The sequence below is a fragment of the Pelecanus crispus genome, chromosome 2 (assembly GCF_030463565.1).
Source record: "Pelecanus crispus isolate bPelCri1 chromosome 2, bPelCri1.pri, whole genome shotgun sequence".
In the NCBI taxonomy this organism is placed as follows: Eukaryota; Metazoa; Chordata; class Aves; order Pelecaniformes; family Pelecanidae; genus Pelecanus; species Pelecanus crispus.
The window spans coordinates 39488226-39505060 of NC_134644.1; the positions used below are offsets into that span (position 1 = coordinate 39488226).

General features: G+C 42.7%; 1 protein-coding gene across 1 annotated transcript in view; it reads left to right on the top strand.

Annotated features, from left to right (window-relative positions):
* Positions 1–16835, top strand: part of CREB5 (cAMP responsive element binding protein 5) — a 214093-nt gene that overhangs the window by 128944 nt on the left and 68314 nt on the right. The window contains exon 5 of the mRNA XM_075705954.1: positions 15651–15777. Coding sequence (XP_075562069.1) covers positions 15651–15777 — 127 coding nt within the window. The remainder of the gene's footprint in view (positions 1–15650; positions 15778–16835) is intronic.

Consider the following 16835-nt stretch of genomic DNA (forward strand, 5'->3'; position numbering starts at 1 on the left):
CAAGGTTGGAATAAGGAACCTCCAAAGGGCGTTTCTCTCTGTTGGGAATCTGGATTCTCCTATGGCGGGGTAAGCAAGTTTAGCTTCAGCTGCTTGGACTGACACAGTTTCACCTGAGCTTGCATTTACGGAGGAGAAAGTGCCAACATGCTGTGTGTTGTACCCCAAACCAGGACTCCAGCCAAGGGGAGGGCACCCCTCAGCTGCCTTTGGGCTGCTCTGAAGCACCGCTAGCAGTGGCTGCCCGCAGGATGAGGGGATCTAGAATGTGGGGTGCTTGACAAAGGTGCTCTTCCAGCCTCCCTAGGCATGGCCCAGGTCCTTGGCAGTGCTGGCTGCGTAGGGCTGCGAGTGTGATTATAGACATCTGGGCTTTCTAGAGGTCTTCATGCCTAGAATTAGGCATGTGTAAATAGGGAGAATTAACCTAGCGGTGGACCAGAGAGACTCCACTCCCCCACTTAAGTTCAGAACGTGAAAATACCGATTTACTTCCCACTCTGTGTGTGATACTGAAGCAACAACATCCAAATATGCTTCTAGGATGCAGCTGCCAAAGAAACGTTTCACAGTGAACACGGAGGGGTATCCCTGTGGCAGCCTCAGCTGAGGTGCTAATGATTTCATAACCTGTTCTTCTATTATGCAAGCTATAAAACCTGCTGAGACAGTTCGGCACAGGGGTGCCTGCTGCCAGGGCAGGAGCCAGGGCACAATGGTGGATCAATAATGGGTTTCCATGTGGAACAGATCTGCACTGTGTGTTTTACATACATGGCTTTGAAACTACAAGAAAACAGCCACTTTCTATTTCCATTTGCATTACAGACTTCTCAAGAGTATCTGAAATAGACATTTATTGTGACCATAACCCTACCACAAATTAAAATCAGATCCCAAGTCCCATGTGAAAAAGCAGCTCATTATAATGTATGGAGATGTCAGAAATGATACCAAATGACACTTAACTTTAAACCCCAAAGACTATGCTTATCCATGGCTTAGGGTTAAATCTACAGTGGAAATAAGACCAGGAGCTAAGCAAAGTTTACAGGGGTGGGGGATGTCCCAATAGATGTATAGCCACAAGCTAAAGAACAAACAGCTGGTTGTATGTGTCTGTCAAATGCCTTTGCATTGCTATGTCTTGCATATATACTCCTGCGTTTTCTTCTCTTAAGCCACAGATTACCTTTGCTACATATCCTGCATAGACCGGGCTAGATTTCTACGAGATGTAATGTTGTTGACTCAGACAGTTTGTTGCAGATTTCTGTGTTGGTCTAAAAGGTACGCATCTGAATCATTCCTAAACAGTTTTTCATCTGATTTTATGCATAAGCCATTTTAAGGACTTGTTATTTGGTGGGCTAATACCAGGGCTAAATCTGTGCTTCACAAAATAGAGAGACTGGGGGAAAAAACCCCAAAACATGCTGACCTGCAATCTGAGTTTGCCACTATTCTTTGCATTCATCTTATTTGCCTTTCCTATCGGAACGACAACAGAAAACACGGAGTGGAGCGAGTAAGCCGTGGCTTCCGACCCCTGGAAATCAGCCATATTTACTGCTGTGCAGATTCCTGCTGCTCTCTGAGCTGAGATCATAGTGCTGGAGATGGCAAGGGTATAGAGCACAGATCTGTATCTTTCTTCCATTGCTAAATATTAACATTAAAAAATAAATGCAGGTGATGCAATAGGCTTTGACCAGGCCTATTTGTGTGACTGTTGAGATATTTTAACCAGATCAGTCAAATGTCTGGCTCCCTGTGGGCCAAATCAAATAGATCTGATGTTATTATAAACTGAGTGGAGCTGCTAGTTTGTTATTTAGGTAAAGTTAACATTTTTTAACATGTTCACCTGCACTGTATTGGCGTGTCTCAGGGTATGTGTGTGATGAGCACTTTGCTTATTTTATAGGAGACATCTAGGACAGGACACGTCTTCTCCCTTCCATTCTCCCTCTTCTGCCTCTTCCCCTTCCTAAGCTGACAGTCCTTTTCCTCTGCCCTCCCAACAGCTCCAAGCAAACATCTTAAAAAAACAAAAAAAAAAGAAAAAACTGAACAACTAATGTTTCTTGAATGTCAGCATGCTCTGACTTTGTCAGGCCAGCAGGAGAAACAAATTACATTGTCAGAGGCCTTCCACTGACAACTCCAGGGTACCAGTTCCCACAGTTTAAATCTGGAAACGCTTAATGCAAATGCTGCAGTTGATTCTAACGGCTATAGTGGCACTTCACTGAAAAGCGGTACCTTGGAGTTTGGTTTCACAGCATCGGGCAGTCAGTACGAGCTGAAATGACACTCGTGTTCCTGGAAGGGCTGTTCTCAGACCTGCGTGTCTGCAGGAGACTCGGGCTGTGTCTAAACAAGTGGCGTTACTTCGACCGTGCAAATACAGCTAGAGAGGTCCTTCTAGCCTGGTTAGCGTGGTCTTTTTAAACTATTTTACGTAAAGATGGTTCCTTCTTGCTGAGTTGTGGTGCTGAAAACTGTGAGATGCAAAAACTTGAAGCTATCCAGTACCCTCAGAGTCTCAAAATTCACCGAATTCAGTTTTTGACTTTGATGATCATACTGCTGCTGTATTACTTCCCTTGGCATGGCAGCTTTCTAGCTAAAACACTGTTTCAGCGATGGTTCTCAAAGGGAAAGTGGAGGAAAAAAGAAACAGTGCAAACCAAAACTATTCATGGAGTATGTGTGAACACTTACAGTTCATGTTAAAGACATAAGAAATAAATAATCAGAAAAAAAACCCATTAACAGTGTGTTAGTTCATACAACAGACTCTTGGAAGTTGACAGGATGACCTGAGCTTTTGCATGACTGCCTACTGACCATTAAGCCCTTTCTCTGAATTGGTGCAGTGGATGTTGTCTTAATCTTCAACACTAAGTTCTGGTTTGGGAGAATGTTTCCTCTTTAAGACAACACGTCTCTCAAGCCAAAAAAAAAACCAGAACCAAAAACCAGCTGTGAAACACTAAACCGGAAACATCAGTACAAGTTGTAAGGTAAAGATGTAAAATAAACCAATTTTCTTAGTGCGATGTAGTGTATCATTAACATGCGTAAGTCAGCGTTTCGGGGTATAATTTAGGAAGGTATCTTCATAGGTGTCATACATTTTTATGGGCCTGATTCTGTTCTAAATGACTGTATTAGCAGCACTCCTGTGAACTTCAATGGCAAGAGCATCATGCCCAAAAGAACATCTGCCACAGTAGGATCAACCTCTCTTTGTCTTTCTCAACTCTACTGTACGTGCTGTACAAGGCAAATACGATGAATGCAAAGAATAGTGGAAAGCTGGATTGCGAATCATCATATTGGCTTCAGTGACAGTATCAAGAAGAGCAGCAAGGGTAGAATTTGGCCAGTGCTTTCAGGAGAAATGCTGGGAGTATTATGGTGATCCTCCTGCTTCACTTCATAAGCTAATCACCACCAGGGGTCAGGAGAAATTACTCAGTAGTAGCCCACAGATGTCAAGGTGCAAGGGGGGGATTTTTGTTTTCTTTTGAAGCATAAGACATTGATCACTGTCAAAGCTTGTTTTGTAACTAGATGTAATGTATGTTATATACCATGTGTTTATGGAGTGTGCGTGCATACGTGCATATGAGTGAGATTCCCAGTTGGTTTAAATCCATTGTCTTTGGCAGAGCTGCATGTTGTACGCCATTGAGAATTGGCTCTATTGCTGTTGACATGTTCATGCGTTTCTTATTGTTTTCTCAAATTATTGTGTTAACTGGGTTACAGCTCATGAACCGTCTTTATTTTTCAGGTTTATATTTCCTCAGTAATATCTTGCCCATAAACAAGCACATTTGAAGGTCACCAGGTAGACTAATGTGCAAAGCTCTATAGGAGAAAAGTTTTGAATATGCTTCTGATTCTCTCATTCCAAAGAACAGTTCAAAAGAGAACAGCAAATACCTGGTAAAAAAACCTAGAGATATTTGCCCTTTCATATTCTATCCCATTTCCACTTGCTTCTATTTCATAGTAGTAAGTAACCTTTCTGCTTTAAGCTGGAGAGTCTAAAAAAAATGTGCTTGGTATCTGATGTTACCAACCACTTAGACTTGCTGCTTTTTATTATAAGTATTGGCTGGTTTGTATGCATATTTTTAAAACTAAGATTTAAGATTTACATGTTATCTGGAACTTGATCTATAACTTGAAAGGCTACTGTAGCCACAATAAGAATGAAAATAACCCTGAACTGTTGAAAATTCAACTGGGAGCACCCAAAGTGGTAATGACTGCAATAGTAGTTTTGTCGATATTTATAAATCAATGCAAACCAGAAACTGGATGTTTTAATTTACTACAGTTTCAATGTAACTGATACCCTCAAGTTTAGAGCTTTAAGCTTTGTGAAGTGCAATGTTATTGCAGGGCATGCATCCAATTTTTAAAACATTATATAGATTGGAGACAGATGAGCTTTTCAGAATTATTTTAGGCCTATTTTGATGGAATGCCTGAGATGCATTTTCCAGTGGAAATTAATTGCATTGATGTGAAAACAAATGAACTCCAACCTCAAAATTAGCTGCAGGTTCAAGCTCGAACCAGTACTTAAAAGGGAGGGAGTGGGCACAGATAGTGACTGGAAATTACGATGACAATATACACTTTGTTGCAGGAATAAAATAACCTTTTTTCAATGCCTGCTCTTTTTTGCTGTCTCTCTTAGCATGCATACATGCGTAGGGAGAGAAATTTTCCCATGTATCTGTGGTTGCACATGAGTGGACAATGGCTTTTACTATCACTTCTCCCCCTTGCACGCTGCTGGAAACCTTTGCTGGCCTATGTCAGCATCTAAGTGTCAGTGAAATCTGCAGCAGCCACTACGTGTACTGCTTCTGTCATTGCCATGGGGCATTTCTGGAGCACGCCATTCAGTAATATACACTGTTCTGGGGGACTTCATTAGCAAATAGCAGCTAACATGATTTCCACCCCTCAGTGAAATTTGCCATAGCTATGTAAAAGAATCTGTGGATGAGGTTGGGATTCCTGTTTGCATGACATGCTCTCAATCAGCGGTAACTCCCATTGACACGCAGGCAGAGAAGGCAATCTTTAAATAACAAGAGCAGTCAGCACTGCTCAGAGCTGAACTCTGTTGAAGTACAGCTGCAACAGTTCTCCACGACTTTGTTCTTTCTGCCTTGAGATTCACCTCTTCCCTGTGCTTCTCATCATTTGTACTAATACAGCTGTCAGTTGGGATTTTTAGCATGTTTAAGAGATGAAGCGCGTGCAAAAGTTCCTCCCAGGAAATGGCATATATTCATTTTGATCTTTATGAAGGTTTGAAAGGAATCAGTGAAGTGGGTTGGGGGTGGAGGGTCACTGAAGGTATATAGCTATTTGGCAGCTCTAAGATATTTTTACACCTGGAGGTGACTTGCTAAACAGATAATTGGGAGCACACCCTAATGTAGGTACTCCTCTCCCTCCTCCCCCACTGCCACCCACTGAAACAACCAGCAGCTTTGAGACACTGAGCACGTTTGGGGCCGTGACCGTGGTGGGTCACGCACAAGTGCTAACTTTTCTCTGGGCTGTAGGGAGAGCTTGGCACTGCAGAAGCATGTGCTGATGGCAGAAGTGCTAGGAAAGCAATGAGCATTAAAAAGAGAATATCTCTATGGTATTCTTGTTAAAGGATGGGATTAAGAGCTGGATTTTGGTCTGCCACTGATCTCCTATCTCATCTGAGTCTTTTCTAAGCTTCCAATTTTCTGTTTTACTTATTTGGTATTTTAAGAAATGATGCTTGTATTTTCTTAAATAATGTCCTTTTTTAAGGATTTCTTCAGCATGTGTTACTTCTATGGTATTTTTGGCATTCAGGGTAGAATTTAGATGTTAGTAAATAAATCATCTTACATGTATATACCTACTTGTTTTCCTCACTAGTGACTGTGGGCAAACTCTGCTTTCCATAGTGCACACAGCACAGTTGTGTCTTGTCAGCTTTAGACAAACTAAATCTGCCAGTGGCAGATGCTAGAGTGTTTTTCTCTCACCCAGACTGTTTTCATTAGTCAGTCTTTTTCTGGCAAAATTGTGACCAAATTGATGCTACAGGTCCAACCATAGCATTATGGCTATGTGTACTATGAGTGGTGTTGCCACGTGGTCTTCAGACCCAGCAATGTTTGGAGCCACTGTCTTTGGCTTTGTACAAGCCATTGACTCATGAAAATGAATGAGAAGCTGATGGAGAAAGTTTTATTCATTTTCATGGATATGGAGCTGAAGAAATGTAAAGATTTGGATTAATCCCATTTTTTCTGGAAAAATTGCTGCAGGCTCCTTTTGGGGTGTACTGTGTCTTTCTGTTGACTACTCACAGCACCTGTGTTTCTGCGGGGACCTAAGTTAGGTGCCTGAAGTGAACTGGCCATGATCAGAAACCAGCCTAGGATTTAAGGCCTTTCACTTAAGTAGCAATCTGGTGTTTTAATTCAGGACCCTTTTTCCAACCTGCTTGGGCACAACAACCTTCCTGCTCTAACTTTTACAACATTGGGTGTGGGGGCAGATGAGGGGTTGCTGAGGAGGAAGAAGTCAAGAGATGTTAAGCCATCTGAAGCATAAGGTCTCCAAAGCAGTCCTGTCTGCCTGCAGGCGTATGAGAAGATCAGCGAGTACATCTTTCTTAGGCACTCAGGCAGGCAAACATCTCCGAAACGCAGGGGCATGAAACTGCTGCCACGGCATCCATCATCCTGTGGAGGACAGTGAAAACATGTGCTGTCATCTTTGACATTTTAATTGAAAAGAAAGCTTACACAGATTTCGACCTTAAGCAGTGTGTTTATACAAGTGTATACAGAGAAATAATCTGTCAGTTCAGAGCAGGCTCATTGCTATAGGAGTTGGTTTAGTAACTGAACAATCCAACATTAGCTCACACACCTTGCCTTGTTCCATGCCTCAATAATTTTTAGTAGAAATACTTTGCCTAGAGGCATGCAGTTATTAAAAAAGAGGCTCAGCTTGCTTAAAGTCTGGAATTATTAGCTCATGGTAACAAGCCTGCACTGGAGAAACTGTTGGTTCTTTGTTTTCATGACTTTGCTGTAATTCACCGTCTTATTTTCAGAGACAAACTTCTGCTTTGTTTGGGAAGTTAAAAAAAAAAGAACAAAAAAAAAGGAAAAATAAATCACTTCAAAAAGATTCTTTTTTCTTTTTTACTATAAAACAGGGTTTACAAAGCTCTTTTATCTTAGTATTTCTATTAAATTTCACTGGTCCAAATAAGGGTGAATAGAAAGAGAATTTTAATTGAGAAATTTGTTTTACCGTATTTCCAGTATAGGGATCTGTTGGTAGTGAGTACTCACCAAGAGTTCTCCAAATACCCTCTCAGCCCTTTAAGAGTAAAAGGGGCTTTTTCTCCATCCTTTTTGCAATCTAGTATTCTTTTTAGATGCAAAGTTATGAAAGTCAAATAAAAGCCATTTGCACTGCTATAAGGCATTTGGAATGGAGTCACTTGAGCAACTGAAGGCTCCAGTACCTTTAGGTAGCACAAACATGGCAGAAGAGTTACTTGGTGTTCAGTTGTCAGGTTTGTCTGGATGCTGGGTTAGGTTTATTTCCAGCTGTTTAACCTATTGACATTTTTCTCAATGAGCCTTAAATTTTCGAGTTTTCTTGAATTTGCTTGCCAGGCTGGAGCCGTAAGCCTGACCCTTAAAAAGAATGGATGTGTTAGAAAGTGTTTGTGTAAGCTTTATTGTGGTTATTATTCCTGGTTTTAAGTCAGCTGCCATTGATACGTTTATCGCCACCCTTTTTCTTCAATGACAACTGATACACCTTTATTTGTGGTGATGCAAAATCATTTATTTACCTGAAGAATTAAGCTTTTGGTCCTGTCTGAGCTGGGAAACCATGGCAACAGTGGAATCAGTATGACATTGTTGCTTGCTTGCATGATCAAATCATGTTTATGTTGCAGTTTGTTGTTTTTATCCCACAATTTTTTTTATTACAAGAATGTGTTTTATATGAGCTAGTTCTTTATAATCCCTTGAACCTGCATTTTGCAGTGTTTCCTTGTTTTGCTTTAAATATGCCATTATCCTCCACGTATCATTTGTGAGTTCCAGCTGTGTGCATAACACTGTGCAGAACATAAACTTCTCCGAGGAGGTTATAGTCTAAGAAACCATTCTAGCTTTTCTTATTTTTCTTGTAATGGGTCAGGCAATAAGACCCAGTGAAATATTTAGAGGGAAGGGAAGATTGAAACCAGCAGTTTCTAAGACCTGTAAGAGCCAAAAGGCAAATGTTAATGGGTTCTGTGAGGCTTCCAAGGACCTGCTGGTCCTTGTACTTATGCTGAATTTGCAGAGGTTCCTTAAACATGTGTTCAGGAAATATAGGTGGCATTAGCACAATTGAAGTTTCTAAGGCAAGATTTATCATTGACTAAATCTTTAAATAGAGTTTGGCCCATTAAATGCATTACAGCAGTGGGGCTGCTGATTTGTGGGGCTTTTTTCCTACAACCTCGGGTGACAAGTATAGAATTCTTAACAAATTTTGGAGTAATTTTTCCACAGGTTTCTAGTATTTTACTGTACATATATCCATTCTGTTTCCTCTTTTTTGGGGGGTTTTGGGTTTGGTTTTTTTTGCTTATTTCCCTTCAGTTACATGTTCTGTCCCTGTGAATTAAAGCAAGTGAGCAAGAATGCATTTCTGATGGAGTTGCTTTGTTCCTTGTGAACAGCTCATGTGACATCAAGGGATATGTGAATTGAGAATTAACATCTCTTTGCTTGCTTTGGACTTTGTCCCCATCGTTTCATATATGTCTGCTGCATCTTGCTCCTTTTGTGGTGCTTGTTGCTGAATTCCTTCTACCTCTGTGCCAATGTATAGCTTGTTATCTTAATTGTGCCAGCTCGCCTCAAATACTTACACTGGTTTTTCCTTCACTTCTGAATCAAGCTTCTTGTCAAGACTTTTTGCAGCTTAGCCTTATCTTATCTCAGTCCTCCAGTTTCTCATTGCAGTGTCAAACATCACTTTCACTTTGCCAGTGTCTTTACCGTCAGCTAGTTTCTCTTTCCCGGGCTGAAATCTCTTCTTGTCCAACACTGGGAAAATACCTTAAGGTAACACATATATGAAAATACATGCACGCTTTGTTTAAAAATCTCTACAGAAAGCATAGCTTTGTCTGGATGCTCCCCAAATCCTCTAAGTTATGAGCCACAATTTTCCCTTTCTAGAGTATTGCCCTTCCTGTGTCTCAATCTTAGTTACTCCCTTCCTCTTGCAAACTTCCTCGGTCCTGTAATTTCTGAGCATATGAGTTAAATAAAAAACATACAAAGACAAAAAAGCAACCAAAGGAGTGCCACTAAACTGTTTCCAATTCTTTAGCATATTTATTTGCTTGTGTGTTCTCTCTCTGTCTTCTACTTTTCATCTGTTTTGTGTCTCTAGATTGTAAACACACTGTGTAAGAATTGTCTCTTATCTGTGTTTGTACAGTGCCAGGCTCAATGGGCTCCCGGTCCCGACTAGGACCTTTGGGCACCACCACAGTATAAATGTCTGCTACTGATAATAATAATCTACCCACATCATGCAGATGTCTGAATTGTCTGAGAAATACAAACAAGGATCTTTACTAGGTTGGCAGAGAGCCATTATTTTTAGGTGCCAGTTTTCTTTTCCCCTGAATATGATTTGGCTCTGGGAAAAACCTGGCGACACAAACCTCCCACTTCTTGGAAAGCTTGGCTCTCTGGTGATGCTGTGATTAAAAGATCATTAAACATGGGATACGGGGCAGGTCAGGTGAGGTCCCTGCAACTATGCGAGGTATTCCAAGTGCTTGCCTGATGCTTTGTTGTTGCTTTCCTCTGTGTTTGTTTTTTCTTTCCTCCTCTGAATGACAAATGAATACATTAAGACTAGACAGAATTGCCCTACTTGGGGGGGTGGGGAGGGGGGGCGAGGAGGGAGCACCTCAAATAATGGGCCACAAATGAGGAAAGCTATAGTTGGATTGATAGGCTTAAATAATGGCACTGTGGATCAAACAACAGCAGAGCAGCACTAAGTGAGGCAACACCTCCAGTCAGTACACTTTTCTCAGGTTAAAACATCCCCTCCACGTCTCTGCCCTCTGGCTGAATTTTTCAAATATTGAAGCCAAGGACAGCACTTGGGTCAGGTACTCCGGCCTCAGTAGCTGCTGTGGAAGCAGTTTGCAGCTGGTCTTTAGAACTACATGCTCCAGCAAACTTACTTTTTAGCAATGAAAAGTTTAATTGCGACAATACCTGGTTGTCCATGAGACATTCAGAGGGTAGACCGTAGCCAACTGAGCTCATTCTCAGCATGGTAGGCTACTTGGGTGCTTCAGCCTGAAAGCCACCCAAACCACATGTACATACTGACATTCCTTGAAAAGATCCAGGCTGCTGGTATGCAGTGGTTGCTTCTCATTACACTGATCGTAATGGTATCATTGCTGCCTTATTCACCTGTGTCTCCCTATTGCTTCCACTCAACTCCCTCATTTTATCCTTGGTCTGTAAGGTTTTGGGGGCAGGACCTCACCCACAGTTTTTAAATGCAGGCTTCTAGGCACTGTTGTAATAAAAATATATATATACACACACACACATATATATACATACATATATATAAAAATTATGAAAGTCTGGGCAAGTCTGTGTTGCGTAACTGGAGCATGGTGCAGAAATCCCTGAGCCAGTGCTGACCCAACATGGCGAATTGCCACAGCACAACCAGCTACCTGTGGGCTGCTCTTGTGTGAGCTGGCTGGGTCTGGAGGCCATAGAAAGTCAAGAGATGAGTCCCTGTGCTCCAGTGCAACTTCCACACCAGAGCTAACTAAAGTAGAACAAACTGGGTTGTAGTGTAGGCATTCTTGCTTACCTTGCATGAATGCTACACGCAGGAGAGTAAGGAGCAGGAGAGAAGTCATGGTAAGACCCACTGACCCGGAGTGCTTTACCATAATAGCAAACATACTGCAGTGATACTTTAAATAGCATCAGTCCTTCTGCACGTAGCCCTGAATGGTCTAGGTCAGTATGAACCTAATCTCATGAGACCTCAGCAGCAAATTGTCATCTGCAGAAACTGTCCCTGAAGACTACAAGTTAGGGGAAGCCTAGTCTTTTAATAGACGAATGCAGTGTTTAGTCATCAGACAATCTAGAAAACTGGGCCAGATAGCAGACAGAATATTTACTATTAATCAAGAAGGCACATAGCGAAGTATATATCGTAGACATTTGATTACATTAACGGAGTTATCTTTAATCATTGGGTAGAGTCATATGATGGAACATGATCGAGTCACCATGGCTTAGCGGGGTACCGCCCATCTGTTTAAATGTTAGTAGGGATGACTCACGGTGTTAGCACCACCGTGCAGAGGGAGGGGAGCCAACGTGGTCAGTTACAGCAGCTTGGCTAACACGTGCTATTTTACTAAGCCACCGTAACGCTATCCATCCAGGCTGCGTACACCCAAAGAAATACTGTACAAATGCTGACTGAGACCCCATCGTGTCCAACAGCAGGCTCCTGCTGGGACACGATGAAAATTCTTAAAGTTGGGAAAAACCCCACAGATGGCCAGATTTTCAGTGAGGTTGAGCACTTGCCAGTTCTCTATCTTATCTGTCCTTTATTTGTGGGCTGTTTGCCCAACAACCCTATTTATTTAGCAACACAGGTGCCAAGGAATTAAAATGTCTCAGTCAGCAATATTGACTGACAGGCTGCAGGCAGCACCTCCTCAGCATTTACAAAGAGAGGAGCAGAGTTGACGTGTCCAACATTAAAAATAATAATTATAAACTCTTACTGACTTTCTTTGCTGCAGGATAGAAAGCAACAACAAAAGAGATTGTGTTGTCCTTGGAAGGAGAAGAAATGTCTTAGACAAACTGAGTATCTCAACCTGTACGGTTCTGTGCCATACACGTTCCCTGAGCTCTGTGCGAGTGAATGCGCATGAGCACGTGCTAATCGATGACCTGTATTCAGCATGGAAGCAATAGAAGTGTCCATGAGTACCGGCTTATGTCAGCTTCCCTGATGGGGAGTGGAATCTGCTGTGCATTATGTAGCACTTCTATTGGTGGCAGGAATGGTGCAGACTTTTTGACAAAGAGGGTCAACCTTGAAGCACAAGGTTTCTCTGACTGCCCTGCACCTCTTTGCAAAAACACACTTGGGAACAGACTAGCAGGAGGGTAGCAAGAAAAAATACCTGAAGTACTGAGGATTATTTTTCCTCTAGCTAAGTGTAAAGCATATGCAGACCCCCAAAGCAAAGCAGCATTAAAGGTGAAACTGGGGACAGCAAGGAAGCTTCTTTGCCATTTTAATAAATACCAATAATTCCCTTTTGCCCAAGTCCCATATTCCCAAACTCATTAAAGCAATTTTGGAAATTTTTTTGGCTCTGGAACATATAAGCAAAACTCAAACCGTGCAGTCCCTTGAGAATCACTTGCACAAATTGCATAAGTCAGGCCAGAATAAGTTTCTGTCAAACAGCCTAACACCTAAGCTTATTATGAAACTGGTGAATTGTACAAAGGGTCTGTATGTAGGACAGTCTCAGTATGAATAAAGGGGGGGGGGGGGGGGCTGTTGTCATGGTAGTTGTTTTACTTTGGTCACACTGAAAACTCAAGTGATATTTTTATTGAATGCATTGCTCCTGTTAGCGCAATTCCAGTAGGCTGTGTCTAACCAAACTGGTGGACCCAGAGGGCTCCAGAGCTCCGGCAGGCAGGTGGGTGCACACCTCAGTCTCATCCCAGGATAGGTGTGAGAGTGCACCAGCACTTTCTCCTTTCCTGCCTACTCCTCCTTGCCCACTCTCCTGGGAGGAAACCCAGAGTGCGTCCCCAGCCCGGGCTGCAGCACATTCCGTTCTGCTCCTCAGCCCCCCCAGCGTGGGGGTCTCAGCCCTTCTGTCTGGCTGCTGTCGCATGGACTTTAAAGTACGACATAGAGAAGACCTGTTTGGGCTTGCTGTCTGCTGCTCTGCAGGGCTGTAGTTGCAGTGTGATGGACTCTGCTTGTGGGGGTCACCACAGCCTCTGGAAACCAAACTGAGATCTTTCTCCTCCTCAACTTCAGCCTGGTATCTGCTCACTTTTCTCTTTTCAAAGGATCACTGAATCTGCTTTTTGTGCTATTTTGACCCAAGCCTAATGATTCATCAGTCCTCTTGTGTGAATGAGTGCTGGTACATGGAGCAGCTGTGTTTTAAGTGGAGAGTAAGATGGGTCAGGGGCTGTGAACTTAAGTATATTTTCTGAGCTCATTTTTCCTGCACTACATCCATTCCACTTACACCACCTCCACAGCTGCCCAGGCTTAGCTTTGTGCTGAGCTGAGCATAGGGTCCCCTGTCCTAGAAGCTGATTCATGCTCCCTCACAGCACTTATTGCACCCTCTCACAGGGTTACACCATGTGTTTGGGAGACATTGTCTTGAGTTTCTTTGAGGGGGGGTATGAAGATGTAAAGTACATCATATTCCTCCATCAGCAGAAAACCAGGGAGGCATAGGAAGAGCTTCTTGTCTGTATCTGAGATGCATTTGTTGTTGTTTCAGGGGTTTTTTTCCCCCCTTCTGAATAAGTACTGTATGTGTCTGGGAGGATTTTTAAAACATCCTTCAAAACACAGGCTTTTTCTCTCCATGGAGAACCAAGACAAAAGGATGGGTTCAGTCATGTGCAGCTGCTGAAGAGAGGGCAGCTGAAGGCAGAGGGGTGGGAGGAGCAGGGGTGTCTGGGTACGAGGGAGCGGGCAGGGCAAGGACTTTGAGGTGGCGTTTGTTGGGACAGAAATGTTTCCGGGGGTAGCAGGCTTGAAGAGAGGAGGGTTGAAGGACTGAAAGTCCAAGGATGGGAAATACTGGGGAGTTTTAGGGAAGAGGGGATTAGGTGGTTTGGGCTCTGGGCAGAGGAGGGTGAGACTTGTAGGTCAGAAGAAGCTGGTGTTGCCATGAGGCAGGCTCCTCTGCTTTGGGAGCCTGGATGTGGTGTCCTCCATACGGGATGTCTGTGAATCCCATTGCTCACAGCCTTTGGCCTCTTTGCTTGTTGTTAGATAAATGGAAGTGACAGCTAAAGTTGCAGGAGGGGTGTATGTATTCATGATTGCCAGTATCACAATTGGAGGGGCAAGAAGTAAAGTCCCATCATTTGGTGTGACACGGTTCGGACCAACTGGGAGAAGCGACTGTCTTCCCCCTCACAGCTCTGAGGTTATTACTCTGCTTCCCTGACCAGCCCAGCCCAGTTTTTGAGGCTTTAATGGCTAGCTGTGGATTTGTCACTGAAGCAAAAGATGCTTCTGCCAAGGTCAAAAATCAACCCTGATGTTTAGAGGCTCCAAACATCTTTAGACTCTTTCCATGCTCCCCCCTGCAGAGGCTTTTCAAGCTCCTGGACTATGTCCCCTTCTCTCCGGTCCTTCTCATACGTTTAGGGGTATCTCTCCTGCCTAATAAACGGTGTAAACCCTGCTATACTGCAGAGCATCCTGCTCTATGAGAATTTAACATAGTAACTTTTACTAGCAATGTTTGTTGAGGCACTGTACATGCAAGCTTTCTCCTTTTCATGCTTTTAGAAAAGGTAACAAGTTACATTTACGCCAAACTTCAAGCAACTCATACTGTCTTCAAACTAGAAAAAAAAAAGCAGCTGATTAATTTAACTAACTCCCGAGACCACATTCTTAAAGGCTATTTTCAAAGAGTAGTCCCAGCTTTGTTTAATCTATTAATTTTATGATTCTTCTTCTTTGTGAGTGGGCCTGCTTTCTCACATGCACTCTTTTCCCTGTGCTGCACTTAGAAAAATCCTTCTAAGTCTTTTTAACTCCTTTTGCCAAAATAACTCACTCTGCTTTTTTATAGTCCGTACTTTTTGCCTTTACAAGCTACTTAATCTGAATGTAATTTTGATAATTTTCTTTCTTTTTTTCCATTTTCTGTGCCCTGGTGACATGCTGACTGGTAAAATTGGGAACCTCACTTTGGAACAAAGGCTTGGTAGAGTTTCACAGGAGAGAATATCAAGAGCGAGATGAAATGCTCATTTTAGAGTAGTTTATTTACAGGTGATTTCAAAATTACTTTAGGAGCGTTTAATTTTCTGTCATAGTCTGCAAAACTATCATCCAGATATTTTTGTTCCTGAGGTCTGAATTTACAGCAACGCACTGATGTGGCATGCCAGGAAATTTTCCTGCTTTGTCTGTAGAAATCTTTTGCTGGCCACTGTAAGATGCAGAGGTGCATAAACTGAGCCTGGCTGTTACGTTTACATTCATGTTCCATCAGAGGAACTATACTGGTGCTTTAACCGATAAATAGTAGAGGGAAGGTGATTCATCTGTTTCTTGAAAACTTTGTTCTACTGATTTATGCAGGAGAGGACAAATGCTGGATTGGCTTATCTGCGCCTGCTTGTCTGGAGTTGCCTGTGCCTAGCAATAGCTGGCATGGTAAGGCTTGTTTTGGTCTCTGTAGCCCATGACAGCTTTCTTTCCTTTTCTCCTAGGCCTGTCCCAGGTTCTCTGTCTTCTCTACTGCACCTACACAACCGACAAAGACAGCCTATGCCTGCCTCTATGCCTGGCACCCTGCCCAACCCCACCATGCCTGGATCTTCTGCTGTACTCATGCCTGTAAGTGTTTTGGTTTGTTTGGGGGTGGGGGGAGGAAGGTTGTTTTTTTTTTTCTTGATTCAGCATACGCAGAAGTGAAAGTCTGCAGGATTTCTACAAAATCAAAGTGCAATGAGCTAACGAAGCTGGACCTTTTTCTCTCTTCATCTTACACAAGAGTATTGTGGTGCAGTTAATGGCATGTTAATTAGTGTGAGAGTGATTAGAAACAGTTTACGTGAGACTACAATTTCTGGTTCTCACACTTGGTCATGTAGGTGAGATCAGTATGTCTGTGCTGGAACAAAAAGATTTTTCTCAAGTCAGTCAAAACTGGAAAAGCCATGTACATAAGTTATGCCAGTGAACTCAAAAGTAATCCTCTTGTTTGTGGGAGATAACTAACAAGAAAAAAATGTGACTTACTTTTCCAGCCTGGTAACTTGCACTTAATTAGAATTTGGTCACGATCGCTGCTCATCCTCTACTCATTTCTGCAAAGCTGGGAATATTCCCCATCTTCTGGGAGACAGAAGGTGCTTTGCAAGTGTAGCTTCAAATACTTAAATTATTTTAACAACCCTCTCAATGTAAGACATTTGGGCAGATAAAAGGGTGCAGATGAGTAAGGATGGCACAGGGAGGAGGGAAAGGAGAAGTTTCTGTATCATTGCACCATGTTTGGAAGGCAACCTGAGAGCAATCGACCATGGGAGGGAGGAAAAGCACTGCTTGTTCTGGCTCTGCTGAAGCAAGGGGGACATTCCACAGGGCTACAAAGATTCAGGTTTGGCTGCTATTTGAGCAGTCATTAGTAAGTTATTAATTAATAACTTATCAATAAGGCTCTCCTGGAATATCGACCAGGAAGTTCAACAAAAAAAAAATGTAAGATGTCACTATGGGTAGTTTTTTTCTGGCATGATTCCTAAGGAACCTGAGACGGAGCAAACATCCTGCTTCAGTGTAAGCTCAGGGGCTTTGGGTTGCTGCCGGGGAGCCCTTTGGGCAGCCATGCGCGCAGACAAGCAGGTGTGCTCTGGCTGAGAGCCCCAGAGGCGTGAGCATGGAGGCAAGAC